The 16,275-nt window shown below is 39.9% G+C and overlaps 1 protein-coding gene across 2 annotated transcripts; it reads left to right on the top strand.

Annotated features, from left to right (window-relative positions):
* The first annotated feature begins 137 nt into the window (after window positions 1–137).
* slc39a7 (solute carrier family 39 member 7) lies at window positions 138–12,880 on the top strand. 2 transcript variants are annotated; one of them, XM_036134354.1, is made up of 8 exons: window positions 138–438; window positions 7,185–7,675; window positions 8,765–8,933; window positions 9,181–9,258; window positions 9,354–9,476; window positions 9,845–9,958; window positions 11,466–11,662; window positions 12,034–12,880. In XM_036134354.1, exons 2-8 carry the CDS (start codon window positions 7,193–7,195, stop codon window positions 12,286–12,288), a joined length of 1,419 nt encoding a protein of 472 aa, XP_035990247.1. In that variant the 5' UTR covers window positions 138–438; window positions 7,185–7,192; the 3' UTR covers window positions 12,289–12,880. The 2 variants fall into 2 exon arrangements, with proteins under 2 accessions (XP_035990247.1, XP_035990248.1); XM_036134355.1 differs by lacking the exon at window positions 138–438 and adding an exon at window positions 1,326–1,380 and having other exon boundaries at window positions 12,034–12,288.
* Window positions 12,881–16,275: the final 3,395 nt, after the last annotated feature.

Raw genomic sequence — 16,275 nt, 5'->3', positions numbered from 1 at the left:
GTGCTCAAATGTTGTCGCAAAGGTTTATTGTGGACTGTGCAGCAGCCGGACGGAACTCCAACCTCCTCCAGGATGCTCCTGAGCGGAACCCTTTTTTTATCGCGATATTTCATATGAGTCCTCGTCTTTCCTTTGTATGCTTCAGGTAAAGTGTTGCATATTTAGACGGAAAAACTTAATCAGAGGTATTGTTAAATACATTGTTGTAAAGCGGGTTTCTCGTCAGACATATATTCATTACCTGGTGCGGAATGAGCATAAACCAAAACTTGAAATGCTCCGAGTAGGACGTGTCATCGCGAGACTTCGACGAGTTTGGTTGAGCAAATGCCACGTCTGACAAGCAGCATCACCGCAGACGTGATTATCAGCACTTTTCCCTCTCAGGACTCTGCGTTATCTAGTGGCAAAACAAGACGGCATATCAGAAACCACTCGGTAAGATTGAACCGACTGTTTTTTTTATTGCATTCTGCACTTTGTAACGATGCTAAGTTGCTGCATGGAGCTAGCACATTCACTGGGTATTAGCTGGCTAGCTAGCTCGAGTAAACAGCTCGTAGAAACCGGTGGTCGTTGTTGTTTGATGGTCGGATTTTACTGTTTACTCTGAGATAAAAGTTGTTTCTGTTGTCAGGGAATCAAAGAGATTATCCGTTTTAGGCCCACAGCAAATAAACAATCTCAGCACAGTGCTTGCTGCACCGGATTCAAGAGGATAACCATTGTTATTCAACGTAAACAGTTAATGCAAAGGGATTTTTTCATAAGCCTATATTAAACCACTGTGCCGTTATTATACTACTAAGAAAAGCATTGTTAAAGATCTCTGAATACTGCAGTCTTAACCGTTTTAAAGCTTAAACATAAAATCGCCATAATGGTCATATTTCCTGTACACCAATCAGGCATAACATTATGAACACGTGCATTATATTCACCTTTTTCCTGCTAAGCAAACTGTGCTGTCCATACATGGAGGTCTATATCAGAACGTGGCACCAAGACTGCAAGGAATATTTAGATTTCTGCAGGATTAGAAGCTGGACACCCGTGGATTTGAGTTGTTTGTTGTTTGTTCAACATAAGTCTAAGTCTAACATATGTCACATTTGCTCGACTGGATCGAGATCAGGAGGGATTTAAAGGCAGAGTCAACACCCAGTCGGATGTGCTCCTCAAACCATTCCTGGATAGGCATGTCACCATAAATAATAAATCAGGATTAATTTAAATAAACTCATTAATTTGTGTATGTATGCAGGATTATTTTTCTTTTCCTTGTGTTTCCCTCTCCTCTCTCTGAGACTGGATAACAAAGGTTTCAGTGCATTGCTGTCCACTCACCCCTTCCTTCTCGTTTCCGTTAAATCTTGCCAGGTAGGCACATGCTCAAAGATAAGACAAGAGACTCGTGAGCGAGAGCCAGAGGAAAATTGAATTGGTGTCAAAGCCAAAGACAAACTCTGCAATGTGGGAGGTTTTTTGGTTTTAAGCCATAAGACTGCAGCCAACCTCTTGATCTATTTTAGCCTGTATTTTGAGAGGATATGCTTGCTTTATTATGCCATTATCATATTATTTGAAAAAGGTCATGATTTATGGCAATAATGTTTTTTAATCATCCTTTTTTATTATTATTATCGTCACAGGCCTATTCCTGAAGCCTTTCTACCTTGTAGCAGGTCCCAAACATTATGGGATACTCTGTCCACCCTGACTGGCCTGCATCCTTACAGCCACAAGCGGAGATTCACTTTTCTCCCAGAACCAGCTTGAACTTCTTCTGCCATTTGAGCTGAAGTAGCTCGTCTTTTGGATCAAATCACAAGGAGCAAACAAGGCCACCTTTCGCTCCCCACATGCTGAGTCATTGCCGTGTCGCCAGTTCGATAGAAACTGACCACTGCAAACCCAGAATAGCGAGGCTGTTTTGAAGATTCCCTGACTCAGTTTTTCAGCCATTACAGTTTTGCTTTGTCAACGTGTTTTAAACCCTTACATTGGTCAATATTTTCCAATTCCAAAACATTAATCGAGGGATATGGTCGTAACTTTATGCAATCTATATCCCTCTCACCAAAGTGAGTGCTATTCTCTTTTTTTTATGCATCACCCTGATGTTTACTCCTTTAGCTGAGTTTGAGTGCGTTCCCTTTTTTGGGCATGCGTGAAAAATATGCAGAGCTTTTTAGCGATTGGGTGGGGTTTCTATGACTCCAGAGAACCAGTTACGTTTCTTAAAGATTGTTAAAATGTACTTTGATGGTTGCTGAATGTTGCTAATACATGAGCGTCTAGAACAAAGGTGCAATAACCCTTAAGAACTGTAATTAGCATAACTTGAAAGTGTACATTTTGTTTTAACATGCCACACCATCAACAACAGGGGGAGTGGTGGTGATTGGTTTGATCAGGGTGCTTCCATCCTGTAAAGCTGCAAGTTTCTAAGTTCGAGTTCCCCACTCTGTCACTATGGGTCCCTGAGCGAGACTTTCAGCCCCAGGAGGCTCCCTGGCCACTCCACAGTGGCAGCCCACTGGCCCCTGAGAGATGGGTTAGGTGAAGAGGGCAAATATCATTGGAATTTATAGAGTTGCAAATAGGGATGCACCAATATGAAAATTTGGGCCCATATCGATTTCTGATATTAATATTGCTGTTATGTCCAATAACTGATATTTACTCATGTGTGTGTATGCATTTACATGTATACATACACAAACATTTACGTTTTCTGTGATGGTTAAATTTAGTAAAAGTGTGTACCGACTGAAAACTATTCTAACAGAATTTCTGAATGTGGGTTATAGTCTAGACTTACACTCTGCTTTTTTCCCCCTCTGCTTCATTTCAAAACCACACAATCCTGGCTGTGATGCATCACTGTCACTTTAACATGACCGCATGACCAACCCGTTCAACTCCCTCTCTTTAAACACTGGCACAAAGGGAAACTAGAAGGAAATAAACACCGGCTGTTAATATCGGCCCAGTTTTTCTTGTTGGACCGATACCGATATGTTAAAAAATGACTAACATTGGCTGATACCTCGCGAGCTGTTTTGCAGCTAAAAGCACACTGTGCTGTGAAAGTAGGCCTGGGTGATATTAAAAAAAAAAACATATCAACTAAAATAGAAATATTGATCGGGATAGATAATTGTCAACAAATTCAAAACATATTACGCACACATTTTAAGTGCAGCCCTGGTCATTTTATGCTGTTCCTTCATGACATATTTCTACATACAGAACACAGAAACACTGAATTCAAACTCAACCCATTGTTCAACCAATTCTTTATCATTAATTAAATGGGTTTTTAAAGTTTTAAAAAAAGAAAAAACACATACACTTTGAAGGGGGCGGAGCTTGGTGACAGAGCGTTCCTGGGTCTGCATTTGTCATTGGTTGGGAGGATGTAATAATTGTGCATGGCTAGAATGCAAAAGGAAGGAAAGCTGTTATTGTTTGGACTTTTTATTGACCTTTTTTACTATATTCAATAAATGTCTATGGATCGATATATATTGTTATTGAATCATCGTCCACCCCTATGCCAAAGCATGCAGGCTAGTGGAACATGGCACCAAGATTGCAGTAGATCCTTTGAGTTAGGGGTTGGCAGTATGGCTTGAAAACTAAAAAAGAAATAAATAATCTGATTTATTTAAAAATCTAATTTTTTTTTTTTTTTTTCAAATTACAGGTTATTTTTCAAAACCTTTAACTTAAATCAATCACCCCTTCCAGGAGTAAACCTAAATTCAAAGTGCAATTAATTAGCAGCCGTGAATAATAATAATAATAATAATAATAATAATAATAATAATAATAATTATTATTATTATTATTATTATTATTATTATTATTATTATTTAACTTTATTTATCTCACAATGGAAAAATTCACTTCTGCATCTTTACCCATCCCCTTGGGGAGCAGTGGGCTGCCACTGTGCGGCACCTGGGGAGCAATCTGGGGTTAAGGGTCTTGCTCAGGGACCCAGAGTGCAGGTAGTGATCGAACCGAGGTACTTGCAACCTTCTCAGAGCGCAAGCGCACTGCTCTAACCACTAGGCCACCACTCCCCCTAAAGCCTGAAGCCGGCTTATAAAACAAAACGGCAGGCCCTGCCACAGTACACAGTGAAAATATAAGACTCAGTGTCTGGCAATAAGTGGTGTTACTCAAGGAGTGAGTTTCTCAGGCCATCAAAAAAATTAATGAACAAATAAAAGCAATTTGACAATGTATTTTAACTTAAACACAAATTCATGATTGCAGTCTATTACCAAAACAATGTTTCTCTTGTGGGACTAATTATCTATTCCAAAGCAAAGTTTCATTGGACTTAACATATTTTTGATGAAAACATTCCATCTTTTATATAAAACACAGTCATGTTTCAGACACACATTTGTTGCATAGTCAGCAAAATCATTAGGATTTTCTTGGTGTATTTTTCTTTTCTTGAAGTGGTCTAACAGCCTTATTTACAGATTCCAAAACACTCATGTCTTACCTAGAGGGCGCAAGATGCTAGACTTTCCTGTCTGAACCCAGGACACCAGCTGTCTTTTCCTGTTCCAGAGACCTTTATCGTTTTTGGCAAGAAAATTAGACTCCATTAGTGGCTGCTGGGGTAGACCAAGTTCGGCCCGTGTTTTATTCATCTCCATTTTTTTTTTTTCAACTATAGGAGCAAGGAGCAGGCGGCAGGAGCCTTTTTTACTAACCCCAAATGGCACACTGAATCCATGGGTCCTTCACACCATTCTCTGGACTATAATGAAAACAAAGCATCCATTTAACTGTAATAAGGAGCTACATTCAACATTCTGGTCAATATGACTACCATATTTTTCAGACCATAAGGCGCACTGGATTATAAGGTGCATTAAATATTCTTCCCAAGTGTGTAATATCCCTCCACCCCTCCATGTCCACAGCTCTCTATCCGTCTCCGTCGGGAGACAAGGCCAAAATAAATTAACTTTTATTTTGAATTAACTTCTTGGTTTAATATTGGTTAATCTTTGAAAAATTTGGATTTTATTTTCCCAATGCACTCATTGGGCTTCCACGGAGAGAAGAGCTTGCAATGCTGAATATATGTTTAGGAAAATATATTGTCAAAATATTTTTTGACCTTTTTATCTATGATAAACAATTGATACATTTATATCCCCACATGTTTTAGCGGATAGCGATAATGCTATTTCTTTGGTGTTCAAATGTTCCAAAGGTCTATTACACACTGTGCAGCAGCCGAGCTGAGCTTTTTTTTTTTTTTTTTTTTTTTTTTTTTACCATAATACGAGGCACTTTAATTTACTCATTTGCTTATTTATTTATTTTTTTAAGTTAGTTTGAAGTTAGACAAGTGAAGGGAAGCCTGTTCTTAGCTCTTTGTGTAATGCCCCTAACTGTAAACATTTAGTTTTATTTTCATTGTTTACAACAGCCTGGCGTCCATTTTGTTTTACAAGCATATTTTCACAGCTTGTATTTAGTTTTGCTTTGAATTCAGGTAAAATTTCAGACCAAATGCTTGACATTAAAGCAAGTATTTATATTCATTTCTAGAATTTATTTTTGGGAAATGTCGGATTTGGTATAACTAAATCTGAGATTTTGGCCCAGCCCTACGCTGGTTCCAGTGAGGTGGGAACCAGCGTAGTGAGGTTAGGGTGGGTTAGGGTTAGCTGCCTCTAACTCCACAGAGCGCCTCTGTTTCAGGTGCTGAACTAAAATCTTGTGCTTTTTTCGGTGTATTCTTTCATGTGGACACCATCACGTTTATTCCTTCAGCTGAGTTGGAAGGTATTCCACGCTTTGGGGACGTGAGAAAAATATGCAGAGATTCTTAACGAGTGGGTGGGGTTTCTTTGAATCCAGAGAACCAGTTACATTGTTTTAAAGATAGTTAAAATGAGTTATGATGGTGGCTGAATACTAGTACATGAACTCCCAGAGGGAAGCCGCAACAACCAGTAAACGCTGAGCCCATCTCACCACTCGAGTGTAATTAACATAACTTCAAAGTGTTCATGTTGTAGTTGAGATGCCACACCATGCAGCTCCATATGCACAGAGCTGTTGGTCACCTTTCACCCAGAAGCGGCTTGAACGTCTTCTGCTGTTTGAGCTGCAGCAGCTCTTCCTGTGGACCGAGCCACATGGACCACACAGGCTGCCTTAAGCTCCTGACGGGCTGACGAGCCATGGCCTTCACCACTTTTCCCTCCTTTGAGTTTTGATCGAAAGAAAGGATTCCCTTTTTTTTTTTTTTTTTTTTTTTTTTTTTTTTGGAGACGCTGGGAAATATATGCAGAGATTCTTAGCAATGGGGTTTCCACCGTTCCAGATAACCAGTTATATTTCTTGGCCATAGTTAAACCGAATTGTGATGGCCTGAATGTTTACATACACTAGCTCACAGAGCATAGGCACGACATCCAAGTAAAAGTTGAGCTCATCTCACCAACCACAGTAATTAACGTCACTCAAAAGAATTCATGTTGGATTTGACATACCACACAAACAGCAGGTGAAAAATGTTAATAATTCACTCCTCTTTTCATTTATTTAATAAAGTTTGTCCCGTGAAGATCACATAACTGTTTTTGCAAAGGGCAACAGATCAAAATGGCAGTAAAAAAAAGTGAAAAAACCCATTAAAAAAAGCGGCAAACTACCTAAAAAAAAAAAAAAAAATTGTACCAAACAATCTTACAGTTAATCCAGAATCTAGAGGTTTCAGCAGAACTTTCACCAGAGGCACCATTTCCAACAAATGGTAGTTTATGAAATAAAATGTGCTTTTAATCATTTGCCTTTACCACTTCCCCTCTATTAATCAATAAAGATCTGAATCCAAGTTAAAGTTACTGGCTTTTAGATTTTATCCAAAATCCTAATTTGCATTCTTCTTAATTTAAACGGTTAAATAGTCTACACTATAAATGCAACGTCTTTGTGAAGCTCAAAAAGTGACTTGAAGTTTAGTTACTTCTTATTTTACTGTATTCTTATTTTTTGTCTGCACTATCAATACCAAGTCAAACTCCTTGTAAGTGCAAACCTACTTGGCGATTAAACTTGATTCTGAGACGGGCCAAAATAAAAGGCATTGCTAAAGTTTTTCCCCTTTTCCTCCTGATTTCTCTTTCTCACAGGCTCCAGAATGGGCTGCGTACGTCTGACACTGACACTGGCTGCATCTGCTGTACTGCTGTTAGCCTCTCAACCCGCCACGGCTCATAGCCATTCCCATGGCGGCCACGGCCACCACCACCATGGCCACTCGCACGGGGAGGATGATGGACACGCTCATGGTTCTCAGGTGAAGATGTTCCACGGAGCGAGCAAGTGGAGCGCGGAGGCCAACCTAGCTCAGCACGAAGAGGAGGATCACGGGCACGCTCATGGTCACGATCACGGGCACGCTCATGGCCACGATCACGGGCACGATCACGGGCATGCTCATGGCCACGATCACGGGCACGATCATGGGCACGATCACGGGCACGCTCATGGCCATGATCACGGGCACGATCACGGGCATGCTCACGATCACGGGCACGCCCACGATCACGGACATGGAGCAGAGAGAGTGAAGAGAGAAGCGGATGGCCAGAAAAGGGACTTGGTGGAGCTGTGGACACAGGTGCGCTCTAAGGAACCTTGTTGCTATCTTAGTAAAAGGTTTACAACTCTTTAATAATTAAATAATTACAACAGTACTCTTTACTTATCTTGTAATAATTAAAATTAAATTTTCTTTGGCATACACTGCTGATCAAACTCTTAAAACCAGTTAAAAAAAATTAAATTATTTACATTTTGCGCTGTTGGATCCTAACAAGGTTCTAAGTAGGGCTTCAAAATGCAAAAAGAAGAAATGGGGACAAGAGAACAAATGTGAGTAGGAAATGTATTGAAAGCAACAATTTAACCCAAGTAGCTGTTCATCAACTGATCCAAATTTTAAGACTCAAAAAAAAAAAAAAAAATCCTACAACAGAAATGAAAGTGTTACAAACAGGCTCAGTAATGAGTAGCTCTTCCATTATTATTGATCACTTCAAAAGTTAGTTTTGGCATGTTTGACGCAGGTTTTTCCAAAAGGCTAGTAGGGATGTTGCTCCAAGCTGTGAGGATGGCTTTCACTGTCTGAAGCCATTTTGTAAACCTCCCTTGCCCTCCTTCCTCAATTGTTCTCAATTGGATTAAGTCCAGGGGAACATGCAGGATGGTCCTAAAGAGTGACGTTACTCTGCTGGAGAGTCTTGGTCAGTCGGGCATATGTAGCGTTGTCCTGCTGAAAAACCCGGTCATCCCCACAAAGACGAGGGCCTGCATCAAGAGATCTTCACAGTACGGTCTTAAACGTTTTAACAGCTGATCAGCCTATTTGAGTTAAATTGTTTTCAATAAACTGCCAGCTCACAACAACTGGTCTCTTGTTCCCTTTTCTTCTTTTTTCGTTTTGAAGCTCTACTTACAACCTTCTTGAGATCCAAAAAATGCAAACGAATGAATGAATTTGCATGAATCTGGTCTTAAGATTTTGATCAGGAGTGTATAAGCTCCTGTATCAGTGTGGATCAATATCTTTGACCCGGATCAGTTCCACTTTACAAACCCAACCACCTCCTCCTCATGTCGCCTTTCTGAGGATCGTCTTACTGACATTGTTTTCTTCCCTGCAGGAAAAACAAAAGACTAGTAAACTTCCTCCCATCATTGTCTGCAGGCTATCGGAGCCACCCTGCTGATCAGCGCGGCTCCATTCCTCATCCTTTTCCTGATCCCAGTCCAGTCCAACAGCGACCAGCACCAGAACCTGCTCAAGGTGCTGCTGAGTTTCGCGTCTGGCGGACTGCTGGGTGATGCCTTCCTGCACCTCATACCGCACGCTCTCGGTTGGTTGTTTTTTTGCTTCATTTAAATTAATTAAACAGTTTGATTTACATAGTTTACATATCCAGAAAGACGGATAATGCGCAACGATTTAGGTAATTTTTGTCAACATACTGTACTAGCACAAGCAATGAGTTGAAATATTTTTGCACCGATTTTGTTTCAAAAATCCTGTATTTTACTGAGTGCAGCTGTTGAATCCGGCGTTTGAATTTCTCAATTGTCCTTATATCGTTGTGTTCTGCATAGAGCCTCATTCCCATCATGAAGATGGAGATGATGGACACTCTGCAAGTGAAGAGTCACATGACCACGGCCACTCCCATGGTAACCCTAGGATCTCTTTTTACCAAATCGTTCGACAATAAATTCAGGGATATTGCATGCTGATATCTGCCACTTGTGATCTCGAACTTGCACAGGAGCAGCCCACGGTCACATGATGTCCGTTGGTCTGTGGGTTCTCGGGGGGATCATCGCCTTCCTGGTTGTTGAAAAATTTGTGCGTCTGCTGAAGGGAGGGCATTCCCACAGCCACTCTCATGGTAGGAGGGACATTTTTCTGAACAGAACGTTTTACAGATGGGTTCTTTTGATGAATATTTAGGATTACCTTCTAATATTCCTCTGCTACTGATGGTTTCTACACCATTTTCTTCTTTTCTGTATTAGTTTGCGTACAAGTAATTATGGAGAGGAAGAAATAAATAAATGCTCTCTACTCTTAGCCACCTTCGGATTTGCTTTATACACATGAAGCAGCAGGGTTGTAAAGTGTGTTTAGATCTGCTTCCAAAATGCAATTAGAGCAGAAGATGCCAGACTGCAGCTGATTACATCAATTAAGGACAATTGATTTTTAGGATCACCTTTGTGAGCTAAATTGATTTTTTTCTGGATGTCACACTTTTAGCTGCTCCTAAAGAAAAGGACAGTGATGGAGAGGGGGAAGAGGAAAAGAAGACAAAAGAGAAGAAAAAGAACAAAGATGCAAAGGTGCGAGAGACGCAGGAGAAGAAGGGTACAGGTGAGTAACCTTTTGGGTAAATCCCTAAATTTCCTTGGTTTATCCCTATCACTGCCACTCTCCCTGCTAGGCTCTCTGCTGGTTCAGGAATTACTTAAAAAGTTCCACTTAGATTATTTGTTTGCACCCCTGAGGTACACATTAAGTTTATAGTTAAGAAAAAAACAAAAATAATTTGAGCAAAAACTGCTAAGGTGTCGAAGCTAAAACAGCCTCATCCTTCTCTTTGATTACAGTAAAGCTGTTTAAAGACTACATTTAGCAATTACCTAATAAGGTGATTTTGAATGGAAGGAAATAAATTGTTATATATAGGGCTGTTAAAATTATCTTAACTACTTCTGTTATTTCTTCACTGTGACACAATAAAATAAGTCAACACAACGGTTAATTTGAAAAGTGTCCCCTCTGCATTACAGTATACAACCATTTGCTCAGTCCAGCTAGTGATTGGGGGAGAGGACTCCACTAATTATTTACCTTAAAGGCAAGTAGTAATTTCCAAAATAGAGACGTTGAAAGACAAACCAGAAAGCAACGAAGCAAAGCCTGCTATAGAAAGCGCCACATATCACTCTCACATGCGGTCATTGGACTTCTGCTAGCAACGATAATGCTAGCAGCTCACCTCATGGATGCAAACTGGTCTGAACTCCTTTGCATCAGGAGAGTTGGTCCACTGAGCGCCACTATTTAGAAGCTTGTGTGCAGCATTTTCAGGCTGTCGCACAAGAACGGACGATAGAGAAACGTTTACAACACTTGGGACAGACAGTGCCTGCAAATATACTTAAAAGGCTCTTATTTAAAAGTTTGCTTGTAAATTGTTCTGTTTGTAATAGAAAGTGGGAAAAAAAAGTCGGCGACATCTCTAAATCCAGCTTTAAATGTCCTGAACAGATATTCTAGCTTTGGTTCATCCTGAGCCTTTTTGGCTTATCTTGATAAACTAGAACTTATCAGCAAAATAGTCGTTTTAGCTATTTGTGATAACAATATAGACCATGTTGGGTAACACACTGCTCTAATTCATATATTTATTATATGCATATTAAAAATATTGATTCTGTTGAGATATAGTTTTCTAACAAAGTCTTATAGAAAGTAAAAAATTATTGCACGTGTTCTCTGGAGGTGTGACTGTAACAGTTCATCATTCAGTCACTTGACAGCACCTGTCAGGACATGATTGATAATAATAATCATGATAATTATGGCGGTCACGTGATGGTATGTGCTCAGCTACCAGAGAAGACAGCCAGTGTTTGAGTCTAAAAGCATGAAAGGAGGAAGTTTTATCTAGACTATAATTGTATTATTGGATAGCTTCGTGGTTTTCCTAAACTTTTATTTTCCTCGTGTGGCGTGCTCATTTATGTTTTGTGACCTGACCCCACAATGCATACCCTACACTTCACTTTTTAGCACATGTATGTAGCAAAAAGACCTCACTAAATAATATTCTTACTTCTCTGTGATAACCATTTATTTGTCTCCATGGAAGCAGAAATCAAGGTGTCCGGTTATCTGAACCTAGCGGCTGACTTCACGCATAATTTCACCGATGGCCTGGCAATCGGCGCCTCATTCCTCGTCAGCCCAGCCGTGGGCGCCGTCACCACCCTGACAATCCTGCTCCACGAGGTTCCACATGAGATCGGGGACTTTGCCATCCTTGTTCAGTCTGGCTGCACTAAAAAGAAGGTACAAATATTTTTATATTGATGTTTATGATACAACTCAGTGACCTCTAGCACATCAAATCCATTTGTCCTAAAATGGTGACTGAAAATGGGAGATTATGGACACATTGTAATCACTATAAAAGTAGTGGAAATTATTCAAAAATCCATTGAATCTGTCTTGTCCACAATTAGATTTTGCATTAATACAGCAGCTGTTAATGCTTTCGTAGAACCAGCAGTAGAAATGTTGTTTTCTAAAATCACAAAGTTGCTTTTCTCTAATGATTGATTAATGGCAAAATAATAATTAGAATGTTCCCTTTAAATGAGAAAAACAGAAATGAAGGCAATAATGAGACTGAGTTGCCGCTGTTCCCCTCTGTGCACCAGGCCATGTGTCTACAGCTGCTGACCGCAGTGGGAGCTCTGGCCGGGACGGCGTGCTCCCTGATGGCCGAAGGCGTGGGCGCCACGGCCACCGCCTGGATCCTCCCCTTCACAGCTGGTGGGTTCGTTTACATCGCCACCGTGACGGTGCTCCCTGAGCTGCTGGCTGGCCGCTCCAGTTTCGGCCAATCCCTCATGGAGATCCTGGCGCTGCTGTTCGGAGTCGGCATGATGGTTCTGATCGCGGAGTACGAGTGAAGCGCTCGATTGGAGCGGCAAACTTTTTACGGCACAAGACTTGGGAGGAGGAGAACGGAGACGCTGAGAGGGAACAGCTGGTTTTACACAGAATTTAAATGATTTGTTTTATTACGAGTTTTTTTTTCTTCTTTTTTTTTGTGTTTTTTAGTTTTTTTTACCAAGAGGTCCACTTTTTCTTTATCTTTTTTTTTACAAGAAAGAACTGAAAAATAATGAATGGACAATAACTGTTAATCAGGATAAAGAGTTCTGCAGCAGTCCAGTAGGATGAGCCTGACTTCTGCACGAACAGCAGAGCGACTCCTCAGACGAGGAGCCGAGAGAAGGGTTGTCGGTTCGACACCGACCTGCACCGATGTCCAACTTTAATATCTTTTTGTTTGATACTGATGAATGTTAACATTTTTCTTTTTACATTCCACACAAAAATGAAATGTTGCTTCTGTTGATGTGGTCACACTGTGCTTTGTGCTGAAAGAAATATTTTTCAATAACTTGTTCTCCTGAGATGAACTTGGCTGGATGTCCCCAAATAAAGGTCCATCGTTTTCTCTTATCTGCTCCTCAATAAATGCAAAAATCAAATGCATAACGTTTAGCAGAATTTCTGTCATAACAGTAATTAATTTTATTTATGGTGTGCTTTAAATCAGTTTACCCATGTAAAAGTGCTGCAATTGTTATAAAAACGAATTAAAATAGATTAATAAATCAATATTGATTACAATAGTTAATTTAAAAATATTTCTAAGCACTGCGGTCTAGTCCTTTATTCAAAGGCGCCCTGAGGTGTGCTGGGAGAGCATGCCACAGGCGGGGTGCGGCTGTGCAGAAGGCTCCGTCTCTCTGAAGTTACTTTGATCCCTGGAATTAGCAGTCGTCATGAAGCTGTTGAACATGCTGTGCTGGGTTTTAAACAAGCCGTTCTTTAAGGCACCTGGGGCCATTTTTGTGAACACTGATGATCGAGGAGGCAGAAACAGGAGATGGAAGACTGGACTAATGTAATCATGTAATTGTATCCAGTTAGTTAAAACGTGTTTACTTAAGCATCAGACCTGTCAATGTTCCATGATCTAAGTTTCAACTCAAAGATCTGAGAGGAAAGCTGAGAATCCTGAAGTTATGACTTCCTTTGAAGAATCTAAACAGTAAGGAATCCCCGTCCTGTGTGTCATCTGATGGTCTCTGTAGTTGGTGCACAATCACCTTCAGTTTAGAGATGTACGATTTAAACTGCTTAAGTATTTAAAGCGCTCTTGGGTTTCTGAATCCTGATATTAATATGTTACTGAAAAAAGTAAAGAATTTACCTGAAAAAAGAGAATATACAATGTTAAAAATATAAAATAAAATAAAAAATGATTGACTACAAATCAGTAAATAGTGACGGTCCTGAGTGCAATGACAAGTCGAAGGTTTATATCTGTTTAAAAGAAACGCTGTCTTTATGCCAAAGATAGCCCAACATATTTACTTTTACAAGTGGAACATTGCTGCCACCATACTGTGTAGTGCTCTGCTTGATTTTCTATATGCAAAAAAGCTTTATCAGATATTATTTTGGAATTATTCAAGGGACACAGAAATAGAAAGGTAAAAGAGAAAGAAAGGAAGAGAAAAGGGATTTGGCAAATTGTTAAAAGGGAGAAAAGGTGAAGAAAATACAGTAGAGGAAAAAGAACACAAGATAACATCCTCGGAGTCTGCTTTTACACCTGCAGAGAGAGATATAAAAAGAGGTGCAAAACCAACCAAAAAAAGTATCACAGTTACAAACCTAACGCCTTGATAACGTCACTGAAAAACATGCAGTACTGTTTAATACAAATTTATCTAGGGAGAGCTAATCTGTATAGTAGCGAATCGATAAGCACCTGGATCCAAGCAAATGTTTGTGAGAGCGTTCTTCTATATTTAAGGTTTATCCATAAGAAAAATGCTCAATAGTGGTTGTGAGCAGCCAAAGATCCGGGGAGAAGAGAACCCCCAAAGGGCCCCCAGGGCACAGGAGCCCAAAAGGACCAAAACAGTGATAGCTGCCTCCCCCATCCCAGAGAAGAGCTGAGGAGAGCCCCAGGAATTCCCCCAACAGCCACAGTGCTGAAACCCCCATGGGCTGCAGCTACAAGCCTGCAGGCTCCGCTGGCAGCCAGCTATGCCAGAGCCATGGGTATGAGAGGGATGGGCTCCACACTTAGTCCTGAGATGTCCCAGTGGCGGGACATCTCTGGACATCTCTGGCCCCGGGGAGAGTGACAGAGACAGATCACAGAGATTTAATACTCTACAGAGATTTATTAGCCCACTCATTCACACCTCCTAAGGTTTGTCAGAAAACCACAAACTTGAAAGTGTTGTGTGTGATGGCATAACACAAAGTAACATACAACTGATACATAATGTATCGTTTTAAAGATAGTTTTCCTAGTTTTAACACAATTATAAGTCTGGCATGCCTGTTAGCCCCCCTGTAACTTGTCTTGCTGTGGGAATGCTTCTCATTTCAACTGGGACAGGGCAGCTTGATAGAAATTATGGGGAGACGGTTGTAGCTAAATTTAAGGCGATTTTGAAAGGCGTTGCAAAAAACTTGAAACTTTACAACAATGTGCTTTTTGTTGGCGCATCATTTAAATTCACTTTTTATTGCTTCTTCAGATAAAGTGCTGCACCTTTTTTCCTGTTAAAGAGAAGGTTTCCTTTAGACATTTATTTTGCAGTTGTATTGTGTTGAATAGATGTCATGTTACAGTCATATTCGATACATTAGAATATGCATTTCTGAGAGGCTTGTTTGTCAGATTAAAATAAACTTTTTGAAAAAAAGAGAGCTTTAAACATATTTCTCCCTGAAAGATTTTGATTTTTTCTAGCTCTGATGCAATATCCTAATATTAAATGCTATGTTTTGATTAGCTGGAGGTGAAAACAACCATAGCTAACCAAAATAAAGGCTTTAAAACATCATCAGTCTGTCTTAATCTATAACTATATGTGTTTCCCTTAAGGATTTGAGTTACTGAAATAAATTAACTTCTCACTAATATTCTGATTTATTGAACTGTATATGAAGAAAAACTCACTTTTCTCGCTTCGTTTTTTCTGTAAGCAAGAGAAAAATCCACAAAAACACATATGTTTTTATGTTTAAAAGTCTGTGCAGTTGTAGTTTGAATGATTACTACATTGTCATAAAAAAAACAGTTTAATATTTCACTCAATGTCTTGGTGTTTATTATTAAAACCTACAGTATAGCCAAGCAACCACAACAAACAACTGAAGAACTAATTTATGAAATATTTAATAATACAGCAATAAAGTTGGATTTTTCCTTCTTGGCTCATGAGTAGATGACCTTAAGGAGGAGATCTAAATAGTTATTACAGGAAGCATGGCTTGGTAAACTGTGAGGACTGATGGGAGAGGGAGGCTTGCTGTTTTTGGTGATGGTGAGAATGCAGGGGAAAAGGTGAATATATTCTCACAGGTCGAGGTTGACAGGTCGTGCTGCTGGGGACTGTTTCTGATGACGATTGTTTTCCTACTGTTACGACCGCTTCCCAAGACAACAACGGAGAAATTCTGGCACCAGGTGTAACACAAAGAAAATCAGTAATCCTAAACAGTTGGTGTCAGTAGTAAAAGATAGTTTATTGATAGTTCAGATAAAACTTCAGTCACATGATAGCAAACACAGGGAAGCTTTAAGCTTCAGGGTCTCCAAGGCCAAAACAACAAACAACCCCCTATTCTAATTATAAAATAAAAAGAAAACACTTGCTAGGGGAGAACTGAAAAGAAAGTACAAAACCTAAACTCCCTGGCTATCCACAAAACAGGAGAAAACAGTCACCAAACCAAAAGGCAGAGAACCCCTACCAGCTTCAACTGTGAAAAGAAACACAACTTTAGTTAGATATTTGATTGTTCACAAATGCTCACAGCAAAACCATTTAAGGTTCCTCACAAACAGTCAGCTC

This window comes from Fundulus heteroclitus, unplaced genomic scaffold, assembly GCF_011125445.2.
Source record: "Fundulus heteroclitus isolate FHET01 unplaced genomic scaffold, MU-UCD_Fhet_4.1 scaffold_80, whole genome shotgun sequence".
NCBI lineage: Eukaryota > Metazoa > Chordata > Actinopteri > Cyprinodontiformes > Fundulidae > Fundulus > Fundulus heteroclitus.
This window is presented reverse-complemented; position numbering and strand designations above follow the sequence as displayed.

What these genes read in the sequence shown, in the direction of transcription:
- slc39a7 (XM_036134354.1), top strand. Translation starts at nt 7,193, where the DNA reads ATGGGCTGCGTACGTCTGACACTGACACTGGCTGCATCTGCTGTACTG. An exon ending in CCTCATACCGCACGCTCTCG is followed by an intron (nt 8,934 to 9,180) that starts GTTGGTTGTTTT and finishes TGTTCTGCATAG; the next exon opens with AGCCTCATTCCCATCATGAA. An exon ending in CTGGCTGCACTAAAAAGAAG is followed by an intron (nt 11,663 to 12,033) that starts GTACAAATATTT and finishes TCTGTGCACCAG; the next exon opens with GCCATGTGTCTACAGCTGCT.